Consider the following 23,599-nt stretch of genomic DNA (forward strand, 5'->3'; position numbering starts at 1 on the left):
GACATGGTGGTGAGTAAATTATCTGGATTTTTCTTTTAAGAAAATTGAATATTCCTTTAAACATGTAAAAAGTCAGATTTTCATGATATGTCCCCTTTTATAAACTCAGATCCCTTTTTTCTACTGTTTAAAGCTTGGACGCAAAAACATTTACTAAAATAACTCCAAATGTGTTCTTCTAAAGGATGATGAACATATTTATCTCATATTGCTTCAGGATGAGTAAATCATAGGGTAATTATGATATTCGGCTGTGTATCACACACAATGTATCAAAATCCTAAAACCTTCGGTTGACCTATTTCTAGTCAAAATTTTAAATCACTAATATCCACAGTCTCAGACTTTTGGACCGGACGTTTTATCGGCCAATGGCCACGACTGCTGGTTGATAGTAAAGGCTAAGATAAATGCTGACATCATTGTTTGCTTTGATTCTAACAGCACAGTTATACCTGGAGTCAGGTTGTCCTCCACTATAGGCTGTTTAGATCAATGCTTTATGTGTAATTATACTGCCACAAATTTACAATCTATCATTAATAAAGCATTATCAGCCAAATAAATCTCTATGGGCGACGCAAACATTGAAAAACAAGAAAATGTGTATTAAGCATGACAACGCATGACAAACTCCTGCTGAGCCTTTGACAAAGATTCCCTAACAAGACCGTTGCACACAGAAATGGACGTCTTCGATGCAATTCCTTTAAAACAGACGTGCATTACAGTAAGCTAGCTAAAGTCTATAAATAAATAGTAGGCGAATGACAGCTCGGTCATAGCGTCGTATCCCCAGCTTTGCCTATCTGTGCAGACATGTGTTCTCCTAAAATGGCTGCTACCAGGGCTTCCGGGGCGCTGATTCCGCACCCAGGAGACAAGGGGGTCCGTGGACTAAGGGGGCTTAGTGAGGGTGATGTCAGTGTGTCTGAAAAAACCAAGCGCTCTTTTTTGGCGTTGCCTGAAGAGGTTTGCACGTGGCCATCGCGGGGTCGGGAGCAGAGGCTGAGGGATTGGAGGGAGGGAAGAGGCGAGGCAGAGAGCGCCGGTACGGCGGGGCTGCGGCTGCGATGATGCTTCTGGTGGTGACGTTTGCCGCCTTGATTTCCAGGACTGGGACTACGAGAGATAGGGGCCAACAAGACCAGCGTGCTGTCATCCTCAGAGCTGACATCAGAACTGTCCGAGCGCGAGCGACATGCCGGTGCAGGGGGCGTGGACATGGGCAGGTGCACCTGCAGAAAATAACAGACAGGGTGAAAGGCTTGAAAGCCGCCAGGTCACAGTTCTCATATTATAAATTTTTATCTAACAGGAAACGCCACTAGACAAGACTAATGAATGGTTTTGCACATCTATCTGTGATAAATGACCACTAGTGTTATACATGCATTAGTGAATAGCCTACTTTAAATAATGTGGTTTCACCTTGTCTGGTATGCATGCAATGCAATTCAATCTTGTTGTTTATTATCTGAGCCTGTCTGCCTTTAAATACAAATAAATCAGTGTTGACAATGGCAATGCCAGGGTGCGCTGACTGAGTCATTACGCCCTTGGTAGTAACTCTCTTTGAGATACTACGTTGCTCATGCAAACAAAACACATATTTGCATTTCATTGTGAGTGCAGTGTGGACCTGAAATGGTTCGGTCACTCCTGCGAAGCTGTTCATGTTGTTACTGTAGTATCCCAAAATATATTTTCCCGGGTCTCTGGGCAAATCCTCTTCGGAAAATGTCACCTGAAGGCCACATAAAAGACGTTTAGACTAGAAAGCGAAAGAGGACACCAAGATGCTAAACAAACCAGTTGTTGGCTAGACAAAGCAAAGCCGGATTGTTTGAGCAGCCTTGAGGTTTGAAGATTGTATAGGCATTATGTAAGATCTATAATACTGTACATGGATAAGGTCACATAAAATAATTCTTCTTAACATACTGCTAATACTGTTCACTGATTTCCAAATCTCAAAGATTTCAATCCGTGATAATCTGGGTGGTTGATGATGGGATTGAGTGAAGCACACCAGCATATCCCAGTTATTGGGCAAAAGGTCAGGGTTAGGTTAACTCATGGCTACCAGATCTCTAAGAAACATCTTGCACACATTGACTTGGTTGTGTCTCAAGTCATTTCCTGGTATGGTCACGAAATATTTGATTTATTTATTAGATTTTATTCTCTTTTTGTGTCATTGAGCACAAATGTCCCCAAGCACAACTTTATTTATCATATAATATCATATACCAGTGGTTCCCAAACTTTTTCAGTGTGCGGCCCCCCTTGTGTACAGTGCATTTTTTCGCGGCCCCCGAAAGAAAATTTATGACAAAAACAGTTTTAAAATGTAATATTTTTATTAAACAAAACATATAAAATTATCCCTAGTAGTGCTGTTGGTTAGTTGGCTTATTATTTTTTTGGTTTAATTACACAGAATTCATGATAAATGAATGTATTTTATAAAATGTCGTAAAACTGGGGCCCCCCTGGGACCATCTCGCGCCCCCCCTGGGGTCCCCGGCCCCCAGTTTGAAAACCACTGTCATATACCATTGTCGCTTGGGGTTAGAATGACTTTCTGTTACATATCAGACATCCTAACCCAGGGGTGGGCAACTCCTGGTCCTGAGGGCCACAGCCCTGTAGAGTTTAGCTCCAAACCTAATCAAACACAGCTGAAAAATCGAATTGAAGTCTTCAGGACTGTTTGGAAATGACATTCAGGTGTTTTCGATTAAGGTTGAAGCTAAACTCTGCAGGACTGTGGCCCTCGATGCCCACCCCTGTCCTAACCCAAACCCCAACTCTAACCCTAAGCAAAAAAAAAACAAAAAAAAAAAAAAAAAAAAAGTTTTTGGAAATAAATACATAAAATAACACCCAAATCCCAAATTGAACCCCAAAAAATTGAAAAACCAATACATAAAATGACAAGAAAAAGAAAGTCTTGGGGACATGACAACAGTTTATAGAAATTCTTGCTGAGTGACAAGAAAAAGACATTTGTGCTTAATGACACAAAAAAAGAGGAAAATCATGTTTGTAAACACAAATAAATAAATTAAATATTTTGTGTCTACACCACGCGAATGCCTAGGGTTTATCTTTACTATAAAACAACATGTGCTTGCAATGCTTAATGTAAGTGTTCAATTGCCAGGAAACGCCCATTTTTTAAAATGCTAATCTTGAATATACTATGAATTGTTTTGGATAGCGTCTGCCAAATGCACACATGCAAAAACTTGATTTATATGTCATACCTGTGTGGAATGCTCACATTTGGCCCATTCATAAGCAGCATAATCCTTGTGATGCTTAAATCCCACCTGAAGAAGATAACATGAAGAATGTAAAACCTTTAAAGCTTTTCAGTGGCATCTAGTGGTGAAACTGTGAATTTGCAACCAATGGTTCAATTCACGGCTCACCCTGGCCCTGTCCCAAATAGCACAACTTCATGTGGACTTTCTATCTCATGGCCTTAAATTGCGCATGCTGGATTGGTCAACGAGTCCATAGGGTGCCCCATCTGTCATTTTTATGCTCCCAAGTGTGCTCAACAGCGCCCTCTTTGCACCCTTGATGAGGTCTTCAGTGAGGCAGGCTTCACGCACTTTACCAACCCAGATGTCCTCGCGAAAGAGCAATCAGACCAATCAGACGACAGAAGGGAGGAGTTCACACTGATGGGCAACTTTTCTTACTATTTCTGGCGTGGCGCTCGAGTCTGTCCCAAAAATCAACTCCGGTGCATCCTCTTGGACTCGTGTCAAGGGTCTCTCTGGTTTGCACTACATGATGTCATCAAAGTGTGGACTCTAAGGAAGTCCATAAGTCTGGGTGTGCCATTTGGGACAGGGCCCCTTTCGAAATAGCTACGGTAGCCGCCACAGGACAAATATGTCAACTTTTTTAAGATGTAAAATGAATCTATGGTGACTACAGAGTACGTATGTGAATTTATAGTTCAAAATACCCCATAGATAATTTATTATAGCATGTTAACATTGCCACTTTGTAGGTGTGAGCAAAAATGTGCCGTTTTTGGGTGTGTCCTTTTAAATGCAAATGAGCTGATCTCTCCACAAATGGCAGTGTCGTGGTTGGATAGTGCAGATTAAGGGGTGGTATTATCCCCTTCTGACATCACAAGAGGAGCCAAATGTCAATAACTTATTTTTTCACATGCTTGCAGAGAATGGTTTACTAAAACTAAATTACTGGGTTGATATTTTTCACATTTTCTAGGTTGATAGAAGCACTGGAGACCCAATTATAGCACTTAAACATGGAAAAGTCAGATTTTCATGATATCTCCTCTTTAAAATATAAGAGTGTGGCATTGGTTTGTTACCTTGTATAGTCCCACCCAATCCCATGAGCTCCTCTGAAACCCAGAAGCCACTGTGAATTTGACTGTAGCATCAGAAAATTTGGTCCACTCCTTCTCCACCTCCAGTGTTACTAATGGCAGATTAACTTTAAAGGGAAACTGAAAAAGGTAGAGGACAATACAATTAACAGTAATGCTATAGCATATATTTAGAGATACAAATTTTGCATTCGACAAATATGATGGAATCTTGTAAGATGGTAAAATGAATGGAGAAACCCCATAGGCTTACGCTGAATGATGGACCAAGCCATATATAGGGACCAAAATATCACAGAGATTTAATGGCGGGCCCTTTTGACATTTGCAAGAAACACCTAGCAAGCAAATATTCATCCAGAACACCATTGGCAACTGCATAGCAATAAACTGGCAACTAACGTAACTATCCTAGCATTTAATTTACCACAGTAAACTCAGTGCATGATAATATCTTGCATGTCAAAAATCCATTTTGCAAAAGCATATTTGTTTAAATAGCAAAAGGTGTCAGTACAGTACAGGTATGTGCAATGCTTCTTTTTCAATCTCTTGAATGTCAAAGTGTCAAGCTAATATATCATCACGAGACTGTACGCTTAAAATACAAGTGGCACTGCTATCCAGTGTCTTTCCCGCCATTTTTAGACTCACATGCAACGAGAAGAGGGCGGATACGGGCTTGTGGTCACTAATAGTAAAACCCATGTGACTGCGGTAGAACTGCTGGGACACTGTGGTGACTCCGCCCAGCCACGAAGTGAGACCCCGCTGCAGAGCTGAATTATGAGACGGCACGGGGGAGCCTGTCCTGCGCAGACGCCACAGGATGCGATCTGTCCATGCAGGCTTCCTCTTTTTCGCACTAGGAAACGCACACAACAAACTCATTAAACATTCAATATTAAACAGTAATATGCAGTATGCTTGTGTTATAGATACGCTGGCACACCTCGTGTCGTAAGTGTGTGTTCCCACATCAAACTTGTACGATGGTGGGAAATTGAGGGGCCCTTCTATAAATCCCTCCAGAACAGACTCGCTTTTCTTTGCCATGTTGAGCTGCGGCAGACAAAACAGCACAAAAATGTTCCTCTGTGTTATCTTTTTAACAAACAGTCCGATTTAGGAGACGGCACAGCATGTGGTGTGCACGTGCAGAAATGCTGAAGCTACAGTTTCGATGAAGTGGTAAGACACTGCCCTCTGGTGAGATCACATGGAAAGACAAAAGCAATAAAGGCTCAGATCTACAGTTCTTTAAAGTTAGAACAATTATATGTTAAATATTACACTTTTATTAAGCTTAAAATGTACTTTTCATAAAAATTAACATGTAAACACAAACTATTGAGCCTGGAATGAGTGACAATTTTATTTCAGATTAAATGTGTAAGACTGTCGCCCATTCTGACCAACTTTTTGTAACTTTTAATTTGACATTATTAATATATAATGCATTTAATGTTAGTTAAATTGTTAAAGAAATTACAAAATCACACAAATTAATGAATGCATTCAAACCTAAATTTTGGTAATAGAATCACAAAAAATACAAACATAAAATGAAATAAATGACCCTGCTTACTGATCTCTTAAGCATATAGTAGTTTTAAGCAGACAAACGATATTTTGGTTAAATACCTCACTGACCATTTGTTTAATAAAGAAATTAATGCTTGCTATACAGTATTGTGCAAAAGTCTTAAACCACCACCAGCTTTGCTGTTTTCAAATTAGTTTTAAAAACTATCCATATTTATTTTCGCTTTGTACACAAAATGCAAAACCCCCACAATTTCAAGAACAAAATTCCTTTCCTAAAGGGACACTCCACTTTTTTTTGAAAATATGTTCATTTTCCAGCTCCCCTAGAGTTAAACATTTAGGGCCAGATTTACTAAACAGGGCAAATTAGCGCATGAGCGCAATTCCAAAAATGCGCTGATGGGAGTGGTGATATCTGCGGGTTATTTACTAAAAAAGCGCTTTTTAAATAACACAGGCGCAACAGCTGATTTCCATAATGACCAACCAATCTACTAAGAGCAGCGCAAATTAGCGCATGGTTGCAAATAAGCAGAGATGATGCTCCTGCAGGTGCATGTGATATACAGGCCGATAAATAAAGGCAGAGAGACGCGTGAACTTATCTGGTAAAATGATCCTGGAAATCCTCTCCCTTCTACCATGCAGTCTCTGATTTCTGCGATGTCTCCTCCTAGCAACAACAATTGCAGCCATTTCGAGCGCAAAATGATTTAAGACATGCTTTTTTTCGGCGTTAAATAGTCGCGCAAATGCCATACATAACACATGCGCAAACATTAGTAAATCGCGTTGCGTGAATCATTTAAATAGTCTCCTCCCAAAATGTTTGCGTCTGAAAGGGAAACTCCTAGAAATGCATATGCAATCAGGTCAGTCGCAAAAAGAACTAGACCACACCTTTTCAGCGCTAATGATCCACTGCGCGTCTTTAGTAAATTCCGACATCGCTATTTACCGCCAAAATGATGGTTTACGCTGGCGCAAGCGCTTAGTAAATCTGGCCCTTAATTGTTACTGTTTTGGAATCCATTCAGCCGATCTCCAGGTCTGGCGGTACAACTTTTAGCATAGCTTAGCATAATCCATTGAATCTGATTAGACCATTAGCATCGCGCTTAAAAATAAACAAAGAGTTCCTAGCCATATCTGCCTAGAAAATCGCAACTTTTAATTTTCCGTCGGTCTTAGTACACGATGTTACTACAGAAGAGTCAAGTTTTAAATAGGAAAAATATTGAAACTCTTTGGTTATTTTTGAGCGTGATGCTAATGGTCTAATCAGATTCAATGGATTATGCTAAGCTATGCTTAAAGTGGTACCTCCAGACACGGAGATCAGCTAAATAGATCCCAAAACGGTAAGAATCAAATGTTAAACCCCTGGGGAGCTGGAAAATGGGTATATTTTCAAAAAAAGTGAAGTTTCCCTTTAAGGCAAAAGTCAGTGTAACCTCTCTTAGCACTAAGCACATTTTGAACTCTTTTGAGGAGACTAAAGTCCTAAAGTCATTCAATTAGAATTAGAAATTATGGTTACACTTCATTTAGGTTTGCAGTGCACCTATTTCATTGCTAAAAATTTTATTTTATTTTCGTGTTTGCGTGGTTTATGGATAAAAAAACACATTATTTTTTACATACAGTACATTTTTGTAGCTCCAGATTTCCCTCTCTTCCTGAAAGCACGGATTCATGAACAAAACTCATCGATCTGAAAAGCTCTGTGTCTCTGATTGGCCAGCTAACCTGTACGTTGTGATTGGCCTGAATACCTCAACATCAACTGGAAATGTGACGCTCCTTACCATGTTTAAAAGATTCGGTCACAATGCAATGCTTACAGGAGCTAACTAACAGGCTGTGAGTCTGAAGCGGGAGGAATTATGATAATGTCGGTCTTTACTACATCACCAATCCCAGGAAGTAAACTGTTGCCTACAATCCGTGTGTTTGTTGTAGTCCAAAAAAAATAACTCGCATCATAGTTTACTTTGGGGTTTGTACCTTTTGCATATCATTAACATGTACTAATACACACTTACACACCAAAGGAAATGTAAAATCGTGAATCGGGTAACTGGTGCTCTTTAGTAGAGTATGCAGGTTCCTGTGTAAGGGGAGGTTACACTAAATACTTGACAGTTTAGCTTTTAGACATTTTTGTTCCCTGTGTTCTTGGATTATTTTAAGCACTTGGATCCTACCTCCTTCCCTAATGATTAGCCATTTTTGTTACAATGCCTGATTTTGTTCCCTTTTATGGAGAGGCTGTGTTGTGTGATTGAGACGTGGAAGAAATTCTGATCTTATCTGATCATGTCAAACATAAACATTACCTTCAGAGCTGTATAAGGTACCCCTATAATCACACGCTCTTATGCAATCAGTTTCCTGTGATCTACATTCAGCATTTGTCTCACCTGATCTTTTTCCCACAGCAGAGACAGTTTGTCATTCTCGATAGCACTTTTCACCACATGAATATCATAGCCTTCGATTCGGAAGTTCAGATCACCAAACCAGAACACCACGCTGTGAACGATACAGAGGTTTTCACCACAGTAAATCAAGTGCAGTACAAATTCTGATCAAACATAAAATCTATTAAAGGATTTGTTCAACCCAAAGCTTTTTTTCTCATTATTTGGCAATAATCATATATATTTTTTAAATGTTTGCACAATAGTACTGTATATTTGTCTACCAAAATTATTTTAAACATTTAAAGGGACACTCCACTTTTTTGAAAATATCCTCAATTCAACATTTGATTCTTAAAGTTTTGGAATCTATTCAGAAGATCTCCGGGTCTGGCAGTACCACTTTTAGCATAGCTTAGCATAGTCCATTGGCATCGCCACAAAAAAACCCAAAGAGTTTCAATATTTTTCCTATTTAAAACTTGACTCTTCTGTAGTTACATCGTGTATTAAGCGCAATGATATTACGCAGCAGCCGAAAAGAGTCCCCTTAGTATCTTTCAATAGCAGGGGACTATTTTCAGGCACTACGTAATATAACTGGGCCTCCTGCAGCCATGTTACGGCAGCAAAGTCCTTGATAATTACGCCAGAATGAGACTATAGTTCCTAGCCATATCTGCCTAGAAAATCGCAAATTTTAATTTTCTGTCCGTCTTAGTACACAATGTTTTAAATAGGAAAAATATCAAAGCTCTTTGGTTATTTTTAAGCGCGATGCTGATGGTCTAATCAGATTCAATGGATTGTGCTAAGCTATGTTAAAAGTAGTACAGCCAGACCCGGAGATCGGCTGAATGGATTACAAAACGGTGAGAATTAAATGTTTAACTAAATGAGCATATTTTCAAAAAAAGTGGAGTGCCCCTTTAAGCATATACTTTCCAATGTGGTTTTTAAAACCACACATTTTTTATGAATTGAAAAGTAGTGTAACTATTCTTCGGCATACAGTGAAAGTGTATTATAACCAGGGGAAGTCCAAAAAGTATTATAAAAAACATTATTCAATTAAAAGGGTATAAAAATAGTCATATGGACAAATTAAAGTATTTTTTAGAGCTTGACAGCTTACACGGTCAGAAAATGGTCCAAAGCTGTCACTTGGGCAATACCCTTTAAAAAGGTCAAAATATGTTCCATTTAGGTACAAATAGGTATACATTTGGTACCAATATGACCTTATATGCACTATTTGTTACCTATGAGGTACTCTTTAGTTCCTAAGGTTTATACTTCTTCAAAGGGTACACTCCTAGTGACAATTTTTTTTTCGACAGTGTATATAACTTTGTTATATGGAAAACAGTAGCTTGTAAATTATGCAAACAAAATTAAATGTTTTTTGTGATGAACCATTCTTTCAATATTGAAGATTCTCGAATAATTTTTCCAAGGTACCCACTCATGATCCAGCACACCCACAGCGGCCCCTCCCTCGAACTGCTGCTGTTGTAGGATGCTCTCGAAATCCTCCATCCGCTGCTCCAGGTTCCTCATGTGAGCAGGCAGGTGGCAGTTGAGAAAGCACACAGGGTGTCCGAAAACCATCATACGTGCACTCACGCCCCCCTTGTTCCCCTGAGACAAACATAAAGAGGCAGATTATAATGGAAAGCTATTAATAATACAGCAGTCTTCGGCTCTGCCACTCTCTAGTAAGTGTTTTCCGGCAGCCAAATGCCAAAACACTCATTATTCTGCATATCACAATATTGCTGATGTCAAGAATTGGCAGGAATTGGAACGATGATGGAATTGAAAAGAGCTCAGCAAAAATGTACAAAGTTGTTAAAGGAACAGTTCATGTAGAAAGTTTTGTCATTATTTCCTCACCCCCTTATCTTCACCTTTGCTTTTATTGTTTATGAGACACACAAGAAACATTTGGCAATAACAGTAAGATGTATATCCGTCGATGCACCATTCCACCTGACTAGCATTTATAGTGTTTTATTGTAGCCTGACAGATGTGATAACTGTGTACTGTCATTGTATCTGTCAATAAATAAATCCGTTTTAGGTGAACTACTCCTTTAAAGACTTTGCTGTGGATGTACTGCTCAGTCAAGGGTGAAATGGGCTCTGCAGAGACTTGCAGTTTATTAGCAGCGCCGGTGCTGCTGAGATCTCATCTGGACGAGTTGTGCTCTCTCTATCTGGGTAATGCACTAGGGAAAACGTTGAGCTGCGGCGTGCTTTGATCAAACAGAGATAAACCTGCTGTGTGTGTGTATTTGTGTGGAAGCTGCTGTGTGCCCTACTGTATCCTGCTCAAAGGAGACTGCAGTGCGATGCTGACAATAACACACAGCACATTCTCTCTCATACACAATGTCACATACATTTGATACAAAAAGACACAATGCATTTTAAGAAAACATTTTGAATTCCCTGGGAATCGAATCTATAACCTAGGCTGCAGTGCAACACACTGCCAAGTTAAGCTATGGCATAATGCAGATGTTTAAGGGTCGACAATCAATGTTCACCAAACACTTGGTTTATAAATTGTTGTTCTCAGAACTCACCCAGTAGCCTCCCATGCCGGTACGTGTTTTCTGGGTTTGTATCCCCCTGAGGAAGGGAAGGTGGCAGAATTTGGAAAACACCAGCAGGAATACACCCTGCATCCTCTGAAATGCCACCTATAGATGATAAAGACATTTCAGATTTGTTTCTTCTGTAACTATATTTACTAAATTAACTGCAAAATGTAATTAAATGTGGGACTTTTAGAAGGATCTCTTGAGAGAAATGCAATATAATATACATAACTATATTATCAGTGGTGCATAAAGACCTTACATAATGAACTGTATTGTTTTTATTACCTTAGAATGAGCCGTTTATATCTATATACACATCTCCTGACATGTAAGTCGCCATCGTGTTTAGCCCTAAATGGATGATCTGCTCTACAGAGCGCATTTCATCCCTACTCAGATAATAGTACCGTAGCTTCTCATTGCGTTTCGAAATTGGGTTTGGTTGCATTTCACGATCTCACCACTAGATGCTGCTAAAGGAAAACACAACCATTTTTCGATATTTTACTATGTTCTTACCTCATCTTAGACGAATTAATACATACCTTTCTTTTTTCAATGCATGCACTTTTAATCTTTGTACAGCGCGTTGTGAATGTGTTAGCATTTAGCCTAGCCCCATTCATTGCTATGGCTCCAAACATGTATGAATTTAGAAGCCAACAAACACTTCCATGTTTTCCCTATTTAAAGACTGTTACATGAGTAGTTACATGAGTATGGTGGCTAGGGATGAGTACCGCAACCAGTATTAAACTGGCCCGGGGCTAAATTATGAAAGACTGTAGTATCAGTAAGGTCTGACGCTATTGGTTCTGCTTTCGGTACTGGAGAAAAATAAATAAAAATAAATGTACTGATTCTTGTTTAATAATGTTATCGTGCACATTTTATCTCACCAAATATTTCTAATTTGTGATAATATTAAGACGTTTGTATGTGAGATCTGCAAGACACATAACAGCACGAAAACTCTCGCTTAATACAAAGTGTGACGATCGCGCATAGAGCAAAACATTAAAAAGTGTGGTTATACTTCACTAGAATTAACGTAGACAACGCTCGTTGTCCTATAGGTAAGTGCAACAAGATTTTTGGATGTAGGGCGGAAACACAAGCAATCTGTCAAAGCATCTTTCAAAAGTGCATTACATGCAGACAGAAAAATGCAAAGTTTTCGACTGCCTAGCTACCTCGTCTCTGGTGGTTGCCCCATCTACGTCAGGCATGTATTCTAAAATCATGTTAAATCACCGTGTTCACGTCATTTAAAATAAATGTACAATCTCCCTAATTGGTTTGCTTACCTTACCTTGAAAATCTGTTGATTTCTTTTAGGAGAAATGACGTTATGCTTTTAACATATTTTCTACTTGTTTTTAAAATCCAAAATAAAGAAAAATCAGTATGTAAAATTTTTTGGCTAAATGCACAGCACTTCAAGCTAGTTTACAAAATCGCCTACATATAAATAGCCTATTTAGAGTATTTTTTCTGCAGCTTTTATGCTGATGCATTAACAGATATATGTGTATAATATTTAGAAATTATATCCAGAAATTAATTTGTAATGATGAAATGCAGACACATAATAAACTTATTCATGTGAAGTTGTAACACAGTCTCACCCCATTTCGTCAATATTTGACGACACTTGACCATTCGTCATATGTTGACGTGAAGGGTATACCTTCGCGTCATTTTTTGACGAACTGGGGACTTCAATACTATTACGTCCGTTGCATTCTCTTTCCTATTTTATTACCATTTGCGCGTCGGTTTAGGGTTAGATTACGCAAAATTAAACAGTGTACGCGAAATTAAACAGTGTACGCGAAATTAAACAGTTGTCACCTGGCGTTGGGGTTAGAAACAGTTGTCACCTGGCGTTGGGGTTAGAGTTAGGTTTGGGTAGGGATGTCATTATGTAAATCTAACCCTAAACCGACGCGCAAATGGTAATAAAATAGGAAAGAGAATGCAACGGACGTAATAGTATTGAAGTCCCCAGTTCGTCAAAAAATGACGCGAAAGGTATACCCTTCACGTCAACATATGACGAATGGTCAAGTGTCGTCAAATATTGACGAAATGGGGTGAGACTGGGTTGGAACATACACTGTAAAAAACAACCTATAGAATTTACTCAAAAAAATTGTTGTAACAATTTGCACTCACTTTGTTTGAGTAAATTATATCCTATATATTTGATTAAAAAGTACCTAAATTTAATTACTATGATAAAGTAAAAAAAATTAGGTAAGGTCTACCTATTTTTTTCATAACTAATTACTTATAAAAAAATGAATAACATTAACCCTATTGGTATTAAGGCACAGATCTATTAAATTATTATTAATAATGATAAGCCATTAAGAAACATTACATATTACTTATTCAGAGAGGGTTGAATAAGAAAATAGTCATGCACAAGATTGCATAAATTGCTTGCTTTATTGACCAAATAACATTCTGTAAACATTTAAAACTAATTATTGGACGTATAATAACCCCAATACATTTCAAGTGAAATACAACATATCATAGTTTTACATAAAGCTTCTTGAACATATTATTTCATAAAACAAAATAAACCAAGGCTTCATGAGATGTTAAAAACCATTAAAAGCAAGATTCCTAAATACTGTTCTTCACGTTATCATTAGAAAATTAAAGAAGACAATAATATGAGAGGAAAAACTGATCCCATTTACCTCAGTAGACTAGCATGCTATATCGATACAAACAAACATTTCAACTTCATTTAAAACTTATTAAGTGCAAAAATACAACTTCATATTATGCTATAACTCACAGTACACGTGCATAAAACATTGAACACTAACAAGAAGTACTTACATTCAATTTTAAGTGATTCAACTTCATATACAAGTCTCATATATAACATATGAACTCCGAAATACTTTTTTGAACAGACATTAAAAAGCGAAAGGCAACGTTAAGTATATATCCGTAAATGATAATAATAATAATAATAATAAAATGGCTTCATAAATGGATCCCTTCTAAAACAAAACTCAATATATTAACAGATAAATGCAAGAAAACTTTTACAGTAATTATCTAGCATCGACAGCTTTACCGTTGTTTGTCTGCTCGACGCCCTCCCGTCTGTATCGTACATCAACCGTCCGCTGCTCTCTCTCGTCACGTGGCTTGCTCAAGTTCAACCACTCATATTGAGCAGCTCCGCTGTTCACGAGATTCAGACATGTAAATAATAATAATGGAAGTTAATATTTTAATCATAAATATGGATATTTATTCGTATTCGCAGGTGCAAGAACTGGGCGATGTTTCATTCAAAGCTAACCTGACTGACATATTCTAACCTATCAATCTGTCAACAACAGAGACAGAGAAGCACGCAAATGACTAAACTTCTGGTAGATTTTACAGTTAACCAACTTAACATTTCCATTCATGATGATATCAACAAGTTAAATAAAAACTTACCTGTCAACAAACCGCAGTTCTCCCGCCGATATGATATGAAAAAATGGTGACTCGAGTCCCGCCTGGATGTTGATTCATGCGCACTTTGCGGTGCTAAGGCCAATATTTTGGGGTATATGTTACTTATTTTTTTAGTATTGCAGTTATTACTGTTAAAAATTGGATAGTGACGGTAGAATATACCCATTATTTTTTATTTTACTTGCTAGCTTATATACTTAATTAAATTATAACTAATTTTCATGGGTTAAATTTAACACCCTCCAGAGTAATTTTTTACAGTGTAGGTTCATGATCAAATGTTTACATTGGCCAAAGTGCCGATAAGAATACTGTTAAAGTACCGGACCGTTCAGCAGTATTGGTAAGAGTAGTAATACCATTAAAACCTTAACGATACCCATCCCGCCACAAAATAAAACTTTTGTTTGGAGCCATAGGAATGAATGGGGCTAGGCTAAATGCTAACACATTCAAGAAGCACCGTACAAAGATTAAAAGTGCACGCATTGAAAAAAGATAGGTAAGTATCAACTCATCGAAGTTGAGGTAAGAACATAGTAAAATATTGAAAAACGGTGGTGTTATCCTTTAAGAAAATGAAAATAAATTTCTTACAATCCTAACTAACTACCATAATTTTTACATGCTAATTAACAGTGTTGTAACAGGATGTAACTAACAGAGTATAATGGATTACTAAGTAACACATTACTGTTATTTTATTACATTAAAGCAGGGGATTACTATTGATTTCTAAGTAATTAAATAATAATTTACTTACTTATGATGTGCTTGGATTACATACTGTATACAGCTTACAATTACAACCCAGCGTTTTGGGTTAAAACCACCCAGCCGTTTTATTTCTTTTGTCATTGTGGTTAAAGGGGCGGTGAATTTGTCGATTTTATTGTTTTATACTGTTGCCTGATGTCTACTTCTGATGTCCGCGTGGTTTTTACATTCAAAAACAATAAGTAATAGGCTATTTTGTAACATAGAATAGTGGCTGTCTGGAGAAATGGTTCGTTTGAAGGGGCGGGCCGCATTGAAGACCTGGACGTAAACACCCACTGCTATGATTGGACGGCTTCATTACCCATCATTACATGTGGGCAAATGTTTTAAAAACATTAATGTGATAAAAATAGCAGCCGAACACAAATATGTTTGAGCCACAAAAGATTCTGGGTGCTAAATATGATACACATAAATGACAATACGTATATTAAAGTAGAAACAAAACTCGACGTGACTAAATTACCGTATACAACACAGTAAGCGCGCATCAGAATCTAAACTGCGGCTAATAAATCCTTATCAATAACTTTGTATAATTCGATTGTGCTTGTGAGGTTGCTTTTACATTCACGTAATGTTAAATACCACAGTTATATGAAAAAAAATAAGCTTTGTTGAGTGTTTGACCTTTCAAACGTAACTCGCCTAAATTACCGTATACAACACAGTAAACGGGCATCAGAATCTAAACTGCGGCTGATAAATCCTTCTTTATAAATAACACTGTATATTTCTACCGTTAAATTACAGTCGTGTTGTTAAGTGGTGTATCTTTATTAATCGTTTAATGTTTTTAGTACATTAAAACAGTCAAACATACGTGTTTAGACACGGATGTTACAACAGACATATCAAGCGATCTCTTCTAACAAAGCAATAGTGAAACGCAGTAACTTAAATAAAGTAAAATGTCTTACTGTGTATAATGCTGTGTCATTGTTGTCAGATCCAATATAAGTGGTGCTTTTAATCACAGTCTCTCTGCAAATCCAGCATCGACTTCTTTCCAAATAAATCCGTGTACACAAAGTTAACAAACACTCCCCACACGAGCTGGAACTTCTTAAAAAGCAAACTTTTTCCAGGCATTTAATGTTATGTTCCAAGCCTCCGAATTAAAGTATTTAGCTTCTGTGTTGTTCCCACGCGGTTCTTCCACAACCGAAAATGCGTTCCCAGTCTATCATAACAGATCACCGCGTCAAAATAAAAGTCTCTCAGAAAAAATGTATTTAAAAGTCATTTTGGTTACATTTGTCAATCTTTAAAGACATATTTACTTGTTGAGACACACGTGTGTCACGCGAAGCTGTGGGCGGGACTTCAAAAGTGGTCCTTGTATTTGGCTATGGGGCGGTGCTTCAATTCTACTTTGACGTCATAGATTTCCGAATTCCACACTGGCTTGTTTTACTGGCTTGGTGCCAAAAACTGTTATATTTCAGTAGCACGGACGTTTTCAGTTCTGAAACTTGCAGGATGTTCATTTAAGTATGATGACCTCTTATATAACAAATTATCAAGTTAAAATTGAGTATTTGATTCAGCTCCTTTAAGGTTGATACAAATATTAAGTAATTAGTAATGGATAATGCAAATACTATTTAGTTTAGTTTTTTGTGTAGTTACTATAAATACAACATTGACAATGGAATTAGCAATTAATTACTTTTTTTTAAATAACAAACGAACCAACTATATGGTTATTATAAGACAATTGACAAACACAAATATTTTTATTTTTTTATATTTTCAGATATTGAAATCTTTGCTTTTGTACTGACCAGCACATATCCATATCGGCTGAGTGTGTCCATGCACAGTTCACTCCATTGGTCTGTGGAGAGAGCGTCTTTGAGTCGTTTGTTTATCGTGGAGTTCACTTCCTGTAGTCTACAGCGAGAGAATAGAGGACCAAGGAATGCTGGGAAGGTTAATTCATTCACAAAGAAGGGAGATATGTAGAGCAAGATGCTATAAATAAGTTCAGACATCCTCACCCAACAACAATCATATCCGTGCTCCTGTTTTCAATTCCAGGGCTGAACAAGGAAGTGATGTCATCAGGTGGCATAGCAGACCCTACATTCCACGTAACAATGTGCACCCTAAAGAGATACAATGCAATAAATGTTACATTTCTAAAGCAAAGCGATGTTTGTGAGAAAAAAAACAATTCATACTATGTTATATATTAACTTGTCGGAGTCATTTGGATGACTTTAATAAAAGATATATGTGCTTTATAGAGCTTTGCCATGTTGATCCCCATAAAAGAATAGAAAATGACAACATTTCATTTAAATTGATAAAGAAATGAAGTCATATACATCTGGGATGGCATGGGGGTGTGTAAATAACCTTTCATATTCGACTGAACTATCCGTGTGTCATTTTGATAAAATAGCTTCTTCTAACCAAGATTAATATTCAGAGACAAGTAGAGTATAATCCATCTGTATGGTAATTTACTTAAAATGTGTGAATACCGTTTGCACATCTCAACCAGACAATACAACAATGATTCAACCAATAATGAAAGATTTGGGTAGGACTGCCTATTTGTTTGTCCAGTGGCTGACCAGTACATTTTTTTTTATTTTTGTTTCAGATATAGTACAAATGTAGTTCTTTTACAGCAGAGTTTTAGTTTTACAAATGCATATTTTTATTTTCCCTAATGGCTATCATGATACAACCACTATATGAGTAATAAACACAGTCCAAATGTCACATGTTGCATTTAATGGCTTACAAAACAATGCATTTAGCTTACTAATTGAAGCACATGTACAATCAGTAAACAGCATTACGCATTATCAGCGATCTGTTGGTGCTGGCTAAAACATCAAGGGGCATATTTGTATCACTGCCAAGTAAACACTCCTGTGTCCATTCTGTCACTGGGCTCTGAGAGAGATATTATGCTAATTTAAGGGAACAGAAATCAGCTATGCAAGTGCATTCATTTTTGACATCTATAAACCGACAGATGAATTCCCCTGGAGGGAAATGTTTAGGAAAACCGAGCTGAATTCCGTAATGATGTGATGACTGACTGTGTCATATTATATCATATTACTGGAATGGTGAGATTGTAATCAAACTAGGCATCTCACCTGAAATCACCTTCCTCGCTCATGGCTTGGTTCAGCTTGTTGTTAGCATCTCCTGTGTTGGGTGTCTGCGTTTCTGGGGTTGGGATCGTTTGAGGAATAGGGTTCGGGTTAGGGATCGGTCTGGCGATTAGGTTATTTAGTGTGTTGGCACGGACGGGCAGTGCCGGAGGACTGGGAAGCGTCGGGGGGATGGATGGGAGGTTGAGTTGAAGCTGGGACATAGGGCTGCAGGAAGGCAATGGTGGCTCAGTTGGGGAGTTTGACAGTAAAGTGTGTGTGCCCGTAGCTTTAACTTGCAATGAAGGCTCAGGGGGCCTGGAGACTTTGATCGCTGTCTTGTTGGGTAGTGCCGTTGGTCTGGGACGACTGATGCTGATGGAACTAGCGGATGCTTGCGGGCACAAGCCCGTTTTTACTCTTTCCTGACAAGATGGGGTTGGCTGGAATGCCGTGGCACGTCCGATCGCTGCAGCGTCTCCAGTCATCAAGTTGCAAGGGTTTTTTAGCAGGATTTGAACTGGTGGTTTGTGGAGACCCAGTACTTCAGTGGGTTCTTCTGGCATCGGGCAGCTCTGAACGGGCTGCGTTGGATCCATTTACCTGCATCATGAGAGAAACATTCCAGATTTTGTGGAGTTGAGCTCTATTGACACTACTTGAAAAAATCATTAATTGAAAAAATAAAGAGTAGAGATATATTAAATTTTCCCACCTATATAGATTATTCAGATGGATTTCTGCAGATATTGATAGTTTGGTGTTTATATTGACTTGCATTAACTTAATTCTGAAGATTACATTTTCTGAATATTATTAATTCATATAGGGATAGTTTCCCGGACAGGGAATACCCTAGTCCAAGACTAAAATGCATGTTTGAGCTGCCTTAATTTAAAAACTTCTTGCATTAACATATCTTAACATACAGTATTGTGCAAAAGTCTTAGGCCTCCACACCCAGACTTGTTGTTTTAAAAGTTTTAATGTCCATACATGTTTATTTGTTATTTATAAATGTCTTCTTTAGGCATTGTCAGTGTTTAGTGTGACCTCTCTTGGCACTAAACACATCTAGAGTGTTTTTAAACAGGATTTAATTTTATTTAGGTTTAAGATATCTTGCAGTTTCCTGCTATTGAAAGTGGAAGGGGAGTTCACCCTAAACCCTTGACAAATCAGTTTACATTTTTATACAGTTTTTAATACCATATACACATTTTCTGTATTTTCTGGATGTATTCTAATAAAGAGACATTTATATATGATCACTATAACATTGCAAAAACAACACATCTAATTCTGGTATGGTGGCCTAAGACTTTTGAACAATATTATCAGTGCCATTCTAAATATTTTACAAAAATGTTCAATGTTTCAACTCTTAAACCCTAAGAATGCGATCTTGGTTTGTTTCCATTGTAGGTGTGTGCTACTATCATACGAATGAAAAATCGCAGATGAGATCTCAAATATTTATGCTAGACATCAACAGGATTGAAGACAAATGGAAAGTTTTACTGTCTCCTGTTTATCTTGGGAAAAAAGACTACACTAACTCCATTAGAGTTTCAGAAACTGTGCCAAATCTGCATTCAAGTCAATATTATTGAAGATATTCAAAATTTCTCATCAAATTTGTCCAAGTTCAGATTATTTTACTATTACAACCTTCAATAATTTCTACAATAAGCTTTAAAAGATTTCACAATCATTTATATTAATATGTCTCCTATGCAGTTTCAGAAAAAAACATATGAGACTAAGTTTATACTTAAATGAAACACAACTAAGAACTCCCACCAAATATCTGACAGACCAAACTCTGAGTAATAACATTTCCCCACGGGTGTAACTGCAATTCATCCTTTTTTTAAACAAGGGACAGGTCTAAATTATATCTGTGATAAACAACATTCTGCCAGAACTGTTGTTGACACAACTCAACTGTATTTTCCGGCCTTTTATGGCTTTTTTAGAGATGTCAGTGGAGAGGAGAATGGAATTTAAATGGGAAAGAGAGGAGAACAGGAGCAAGGACCACAAGCCAGGACTCAAACTCAGGTCACCGCTACTGCACTGCTGTGCAATATATCATGCGCTGTCCACGAGAGTATTGGCTCCAGACAACACAACTGTAGTAAACCTGAAGCATTGGATTGCTTTAATAAATAAGGACAGAAGCCAAAAGGACACCATGGAACGGGTAACTAGACAAGACAGCAGATGCTGTGAAGGCAGTAAGACGAGAAACCAGAGTTTATTTGTCCTCCACACACCCCTGCCTTCTATCATGACCAAAGACGGAGAGTGAGTTTGGATAAGTGACTCTGGGTAGTTGCCAGGACTAAATGTCCCCATAATCATACCTGTCCCTTATGCACTCTGCTCTTCTTTAAAAAATTAAAGATTAAATCTGTAACCAAATGACAGATATATATTCTTCCTTCTGTCGTGATCTACTTTCCTGTTGCTTGGCAACAACTTTAAATCCCAATAACCCTTTCCAAACATTTTAATTCTCTTCAACATTCCGTATCCGAAATATTAACATCAATCTGGTTTAAGGGAAAGCGATCAATAGGGGACTCTTTACAGAAAGTGCAAGAGATAATGGCAGTCAGATCGTATTAGCAATGTGCCTCTGTGTCTCTATCTGTTGCAGGCTAATAGCTCACATCGGTATCATGGGACAGATCTTGGTAAAAAAGACAAAATGCTCTTTTTAAGTATGGTAGGAAACATCATGTACATGACTGACAAAATGTACCGCGGGTCAGCAAACTTTTTAATGTTATTGCTCACATGAAATAAGGGTTATATTTTTATGCAACATCTCATTTAAAATTGATACAAACAGTCAACGCTGAGAAGCTAAAACATTTATGGGTAATACGTCTAATGGAAGTTATAAATCATCAAGTCTGCAATGCAATACATTTAAATGTTTTATAAAATATGGTGCAACATATCAGCAAATAATGCAACGCAATATGAAATATGAGTAACCCTATAATAGTTTTAACTGTAGCATACTTAACAGCTTGTTAGCTAAAGTACATTTAATTAAAATCAAATGCTTATGGCTCCTTAAATGTGTATAACGTACAACAATTTTGCATTATACTGTAACATCATTGCTGAGGTTATTAATAAAAGTTAGTAAAGCATTACCAAGAAATGCCACAGAATGAGAGCTGTTGAATGAAAAGGCCCATCCAATAAGGGCCCGTTTACTGAAGCACCCGCAGTGTTTAGTGCACTGTAATAGGATGGCATAGTGAAAACAGGTCGTCATTAAAAATTTAGAGTGATGTCACATTATAACAATGGCTCAATGGAGACGGGTAAAAATATATATACACAAATAGATCCTGCAGGAACATAGTGACATTAAGTTTCTCCATGTCCTTTATACCAGGGGTTCTCAAACTTTTTGTGGCCAGGGATCACTTAATTACTAAGCAAATTCTTACCCTAAAGCATATTTTTTACACTTGTTTCATAAAGATTTAACTTTTGTGTTTTTGGGGTTGTTTTTGTCCAAATTACAATTTTATAACCCCCTGGCTAAGCATTGAGGACCAGGACCACCAATTACTATGTTATATATAATGATTTGTATTAAGACTCAAATTACACATTATTTTGACACCTTTATTCTCCCTTCTCTCTCTCTCTCTCTCTCTCTCTCTCTCTCTCTCTCTCTCTCTCTCTTTCTCTCTCTCTCTCTCTCATGGTAATATTTTACATAGCTTTTTCCACACACTTTTACTGTTTAAATTGAAATAATAAAAAAATGAATTTGTTAAAAGGTACTTCTATGCCTAAAAACAAATAATATTTTATATATAATATTTAAACTGAATAAATCATCCAATTCCTGACCAAAATTTATGAACCTGTACTCTCTTTAAATTATATAATGACAAATTCAAAGCAAAGTAGCCTGACTGAAAATATTCATTGACCGATATGACCCTCGACAAGATGAATCGTGTTTTTTGTCCCAAATTGTAAACTGTCAAACTGGATATCACATTAATTTCTCGACAATATTATAATAATGTTTATTCTCACCGACCCCGCGCGCAATCAGCCGCGTTCACGAGCAAGGTCACATCTGCGCGCGTGCCAATTAAGAGTACGCGTATGAAATAATTCACCGAACATGACAGACGAGGACATCTGTTACTACGATAAAATCAACGCGAGTCTTTCAAAACATTGAGGCAATGACAGGCAGGTTGGACAGATGTGTTTAAAGTTGTTTTTGTCACACACTTGTTTACAGGCTGCGGTGTCTGGAGGTGAAGGATGTCACGCGCACCTATCGCTCGTATACGATAGGACACAAACACATACACATCTAAATACATTTTCAGCCTCACTAGATCGTTTGTCGTTTTCAAATCAGTTGTGTTGAGGATGCAATCTTACCTGCCCTGTGTCTCCGGTAGAGGACCGGCGCGAATGTGAACGTGCGACCGGTAGAGACGCTCGCATGACGCGCGCTCGCGCACACAAACACACACACACGCGCACACACACTGGTGTGGCAGTGATGGATACAGCAGTCTCGAGTTCACAGGAGGAAAGGTAATAAAAATACTGACTGAAACATCACACACATTTGACGTTTTACGACGTCATTAGGCTATAAATGACGCATTTGACCAGTAAAAGCAGCGTCCTCGTGCGCAAATGTTTACCCATGGGTTGCAATTTCAGAGTGTACTATATGATTACCACAAATGTATTTAGGTTTAACAACGAAATCCACAGTAATAAAAAGCATAAAAATCATGGTTACTACATTTTTTTACTTAAATAAAACCATTGGATTGGTTAATATTTATAAGGAATGTCTTGTACATGGTATCATGTAACTTCCATGGAATTTTGGATATACATCATGGTATTTCTCAAAGCAGGTTGGATTATCATTTTGATTACGGTTGTCATTCAATATCATGGTATACTTCAAAGTACTGTGCTATCTAATACCACCATGGTCTGTTAAATGTAAAGCTTGAAGCACATTGTAGTCCTGTAAAATACCAAATAGAATTATTCAGTACCATAGTTTTTATCAAACTTAAGTGATATTACCATACCAATACAGACCATTTATAAAATAGTAATACTTTTAACTGGTTTTAAAGTTTGTTAGTATAACAGTATACTATTGCTGATGTTATAAGGTGTGTGAGTAAAAAAAAGGAGAGAGTACATCAT

General features: G+C 37.5%; 1 protein-coding gene across 1 annotated transcript; it reads right to left on the reverse strand.

Annotated features, from left to right (window-relative positions):
* Nucleotides 1-52: 52 nt before the first annotated feature.
* On the reverse strand, nucleotides 53-23,001 carry inpp5ja (inositol polyphosphate-5-phosphatase Ja). Its single transcript, XM_065290415.2, has 13 exons — nucleotides 22,802-23,001; nucleotides 18,365-18,964; nucleotides 17,246-17,353; nucleotides 17,030-17,138; nucleotides 10,947-11,063; nucleotides 9,821-9,996; nucleotides 8,356-8,467; nucleotides 5,337-5,446; nucleotides 5,039-5,249; nucleotides 4,367-4,504; nucleotides 3,273-3,338; nucleotides 1,643-1,747; nucleotides 53-1,238 (listed from the first exon to the last, which is right to left on the reverse strand). Exons 2-13 carry the CDS (start codon nucleotides 18,958-18,960, stop codon nucleotides 780-782), a joined length of 2,307 nt encoding a protein of 768 aa, XP_065146487.1. The 5' UTR covers nucleotides 18,961-18,964; nucleotides 22,802-23,001; the 3' UTR covers nucleotides 53-779.
* Nucleotides 23,002-23,599: the final 598 nt, after the last annotated feature.

This window comes from Paramisgurnus dabryanus, chromosome 10 (genome assembly GCF_030506205.2).
Source record: "Paramisgurnus dabryanus chromosome 10, PD_genome_1.1, whole genome shotgun sequence".
Classification (NCBI taxonomy): domain Eukaryota; kingdom Metazoa; phylum Chordata; class Actinopteri; order Cypriniformes; family Cobitidae; genus Paramisgurnus; species Paramisgurnus dabryanus.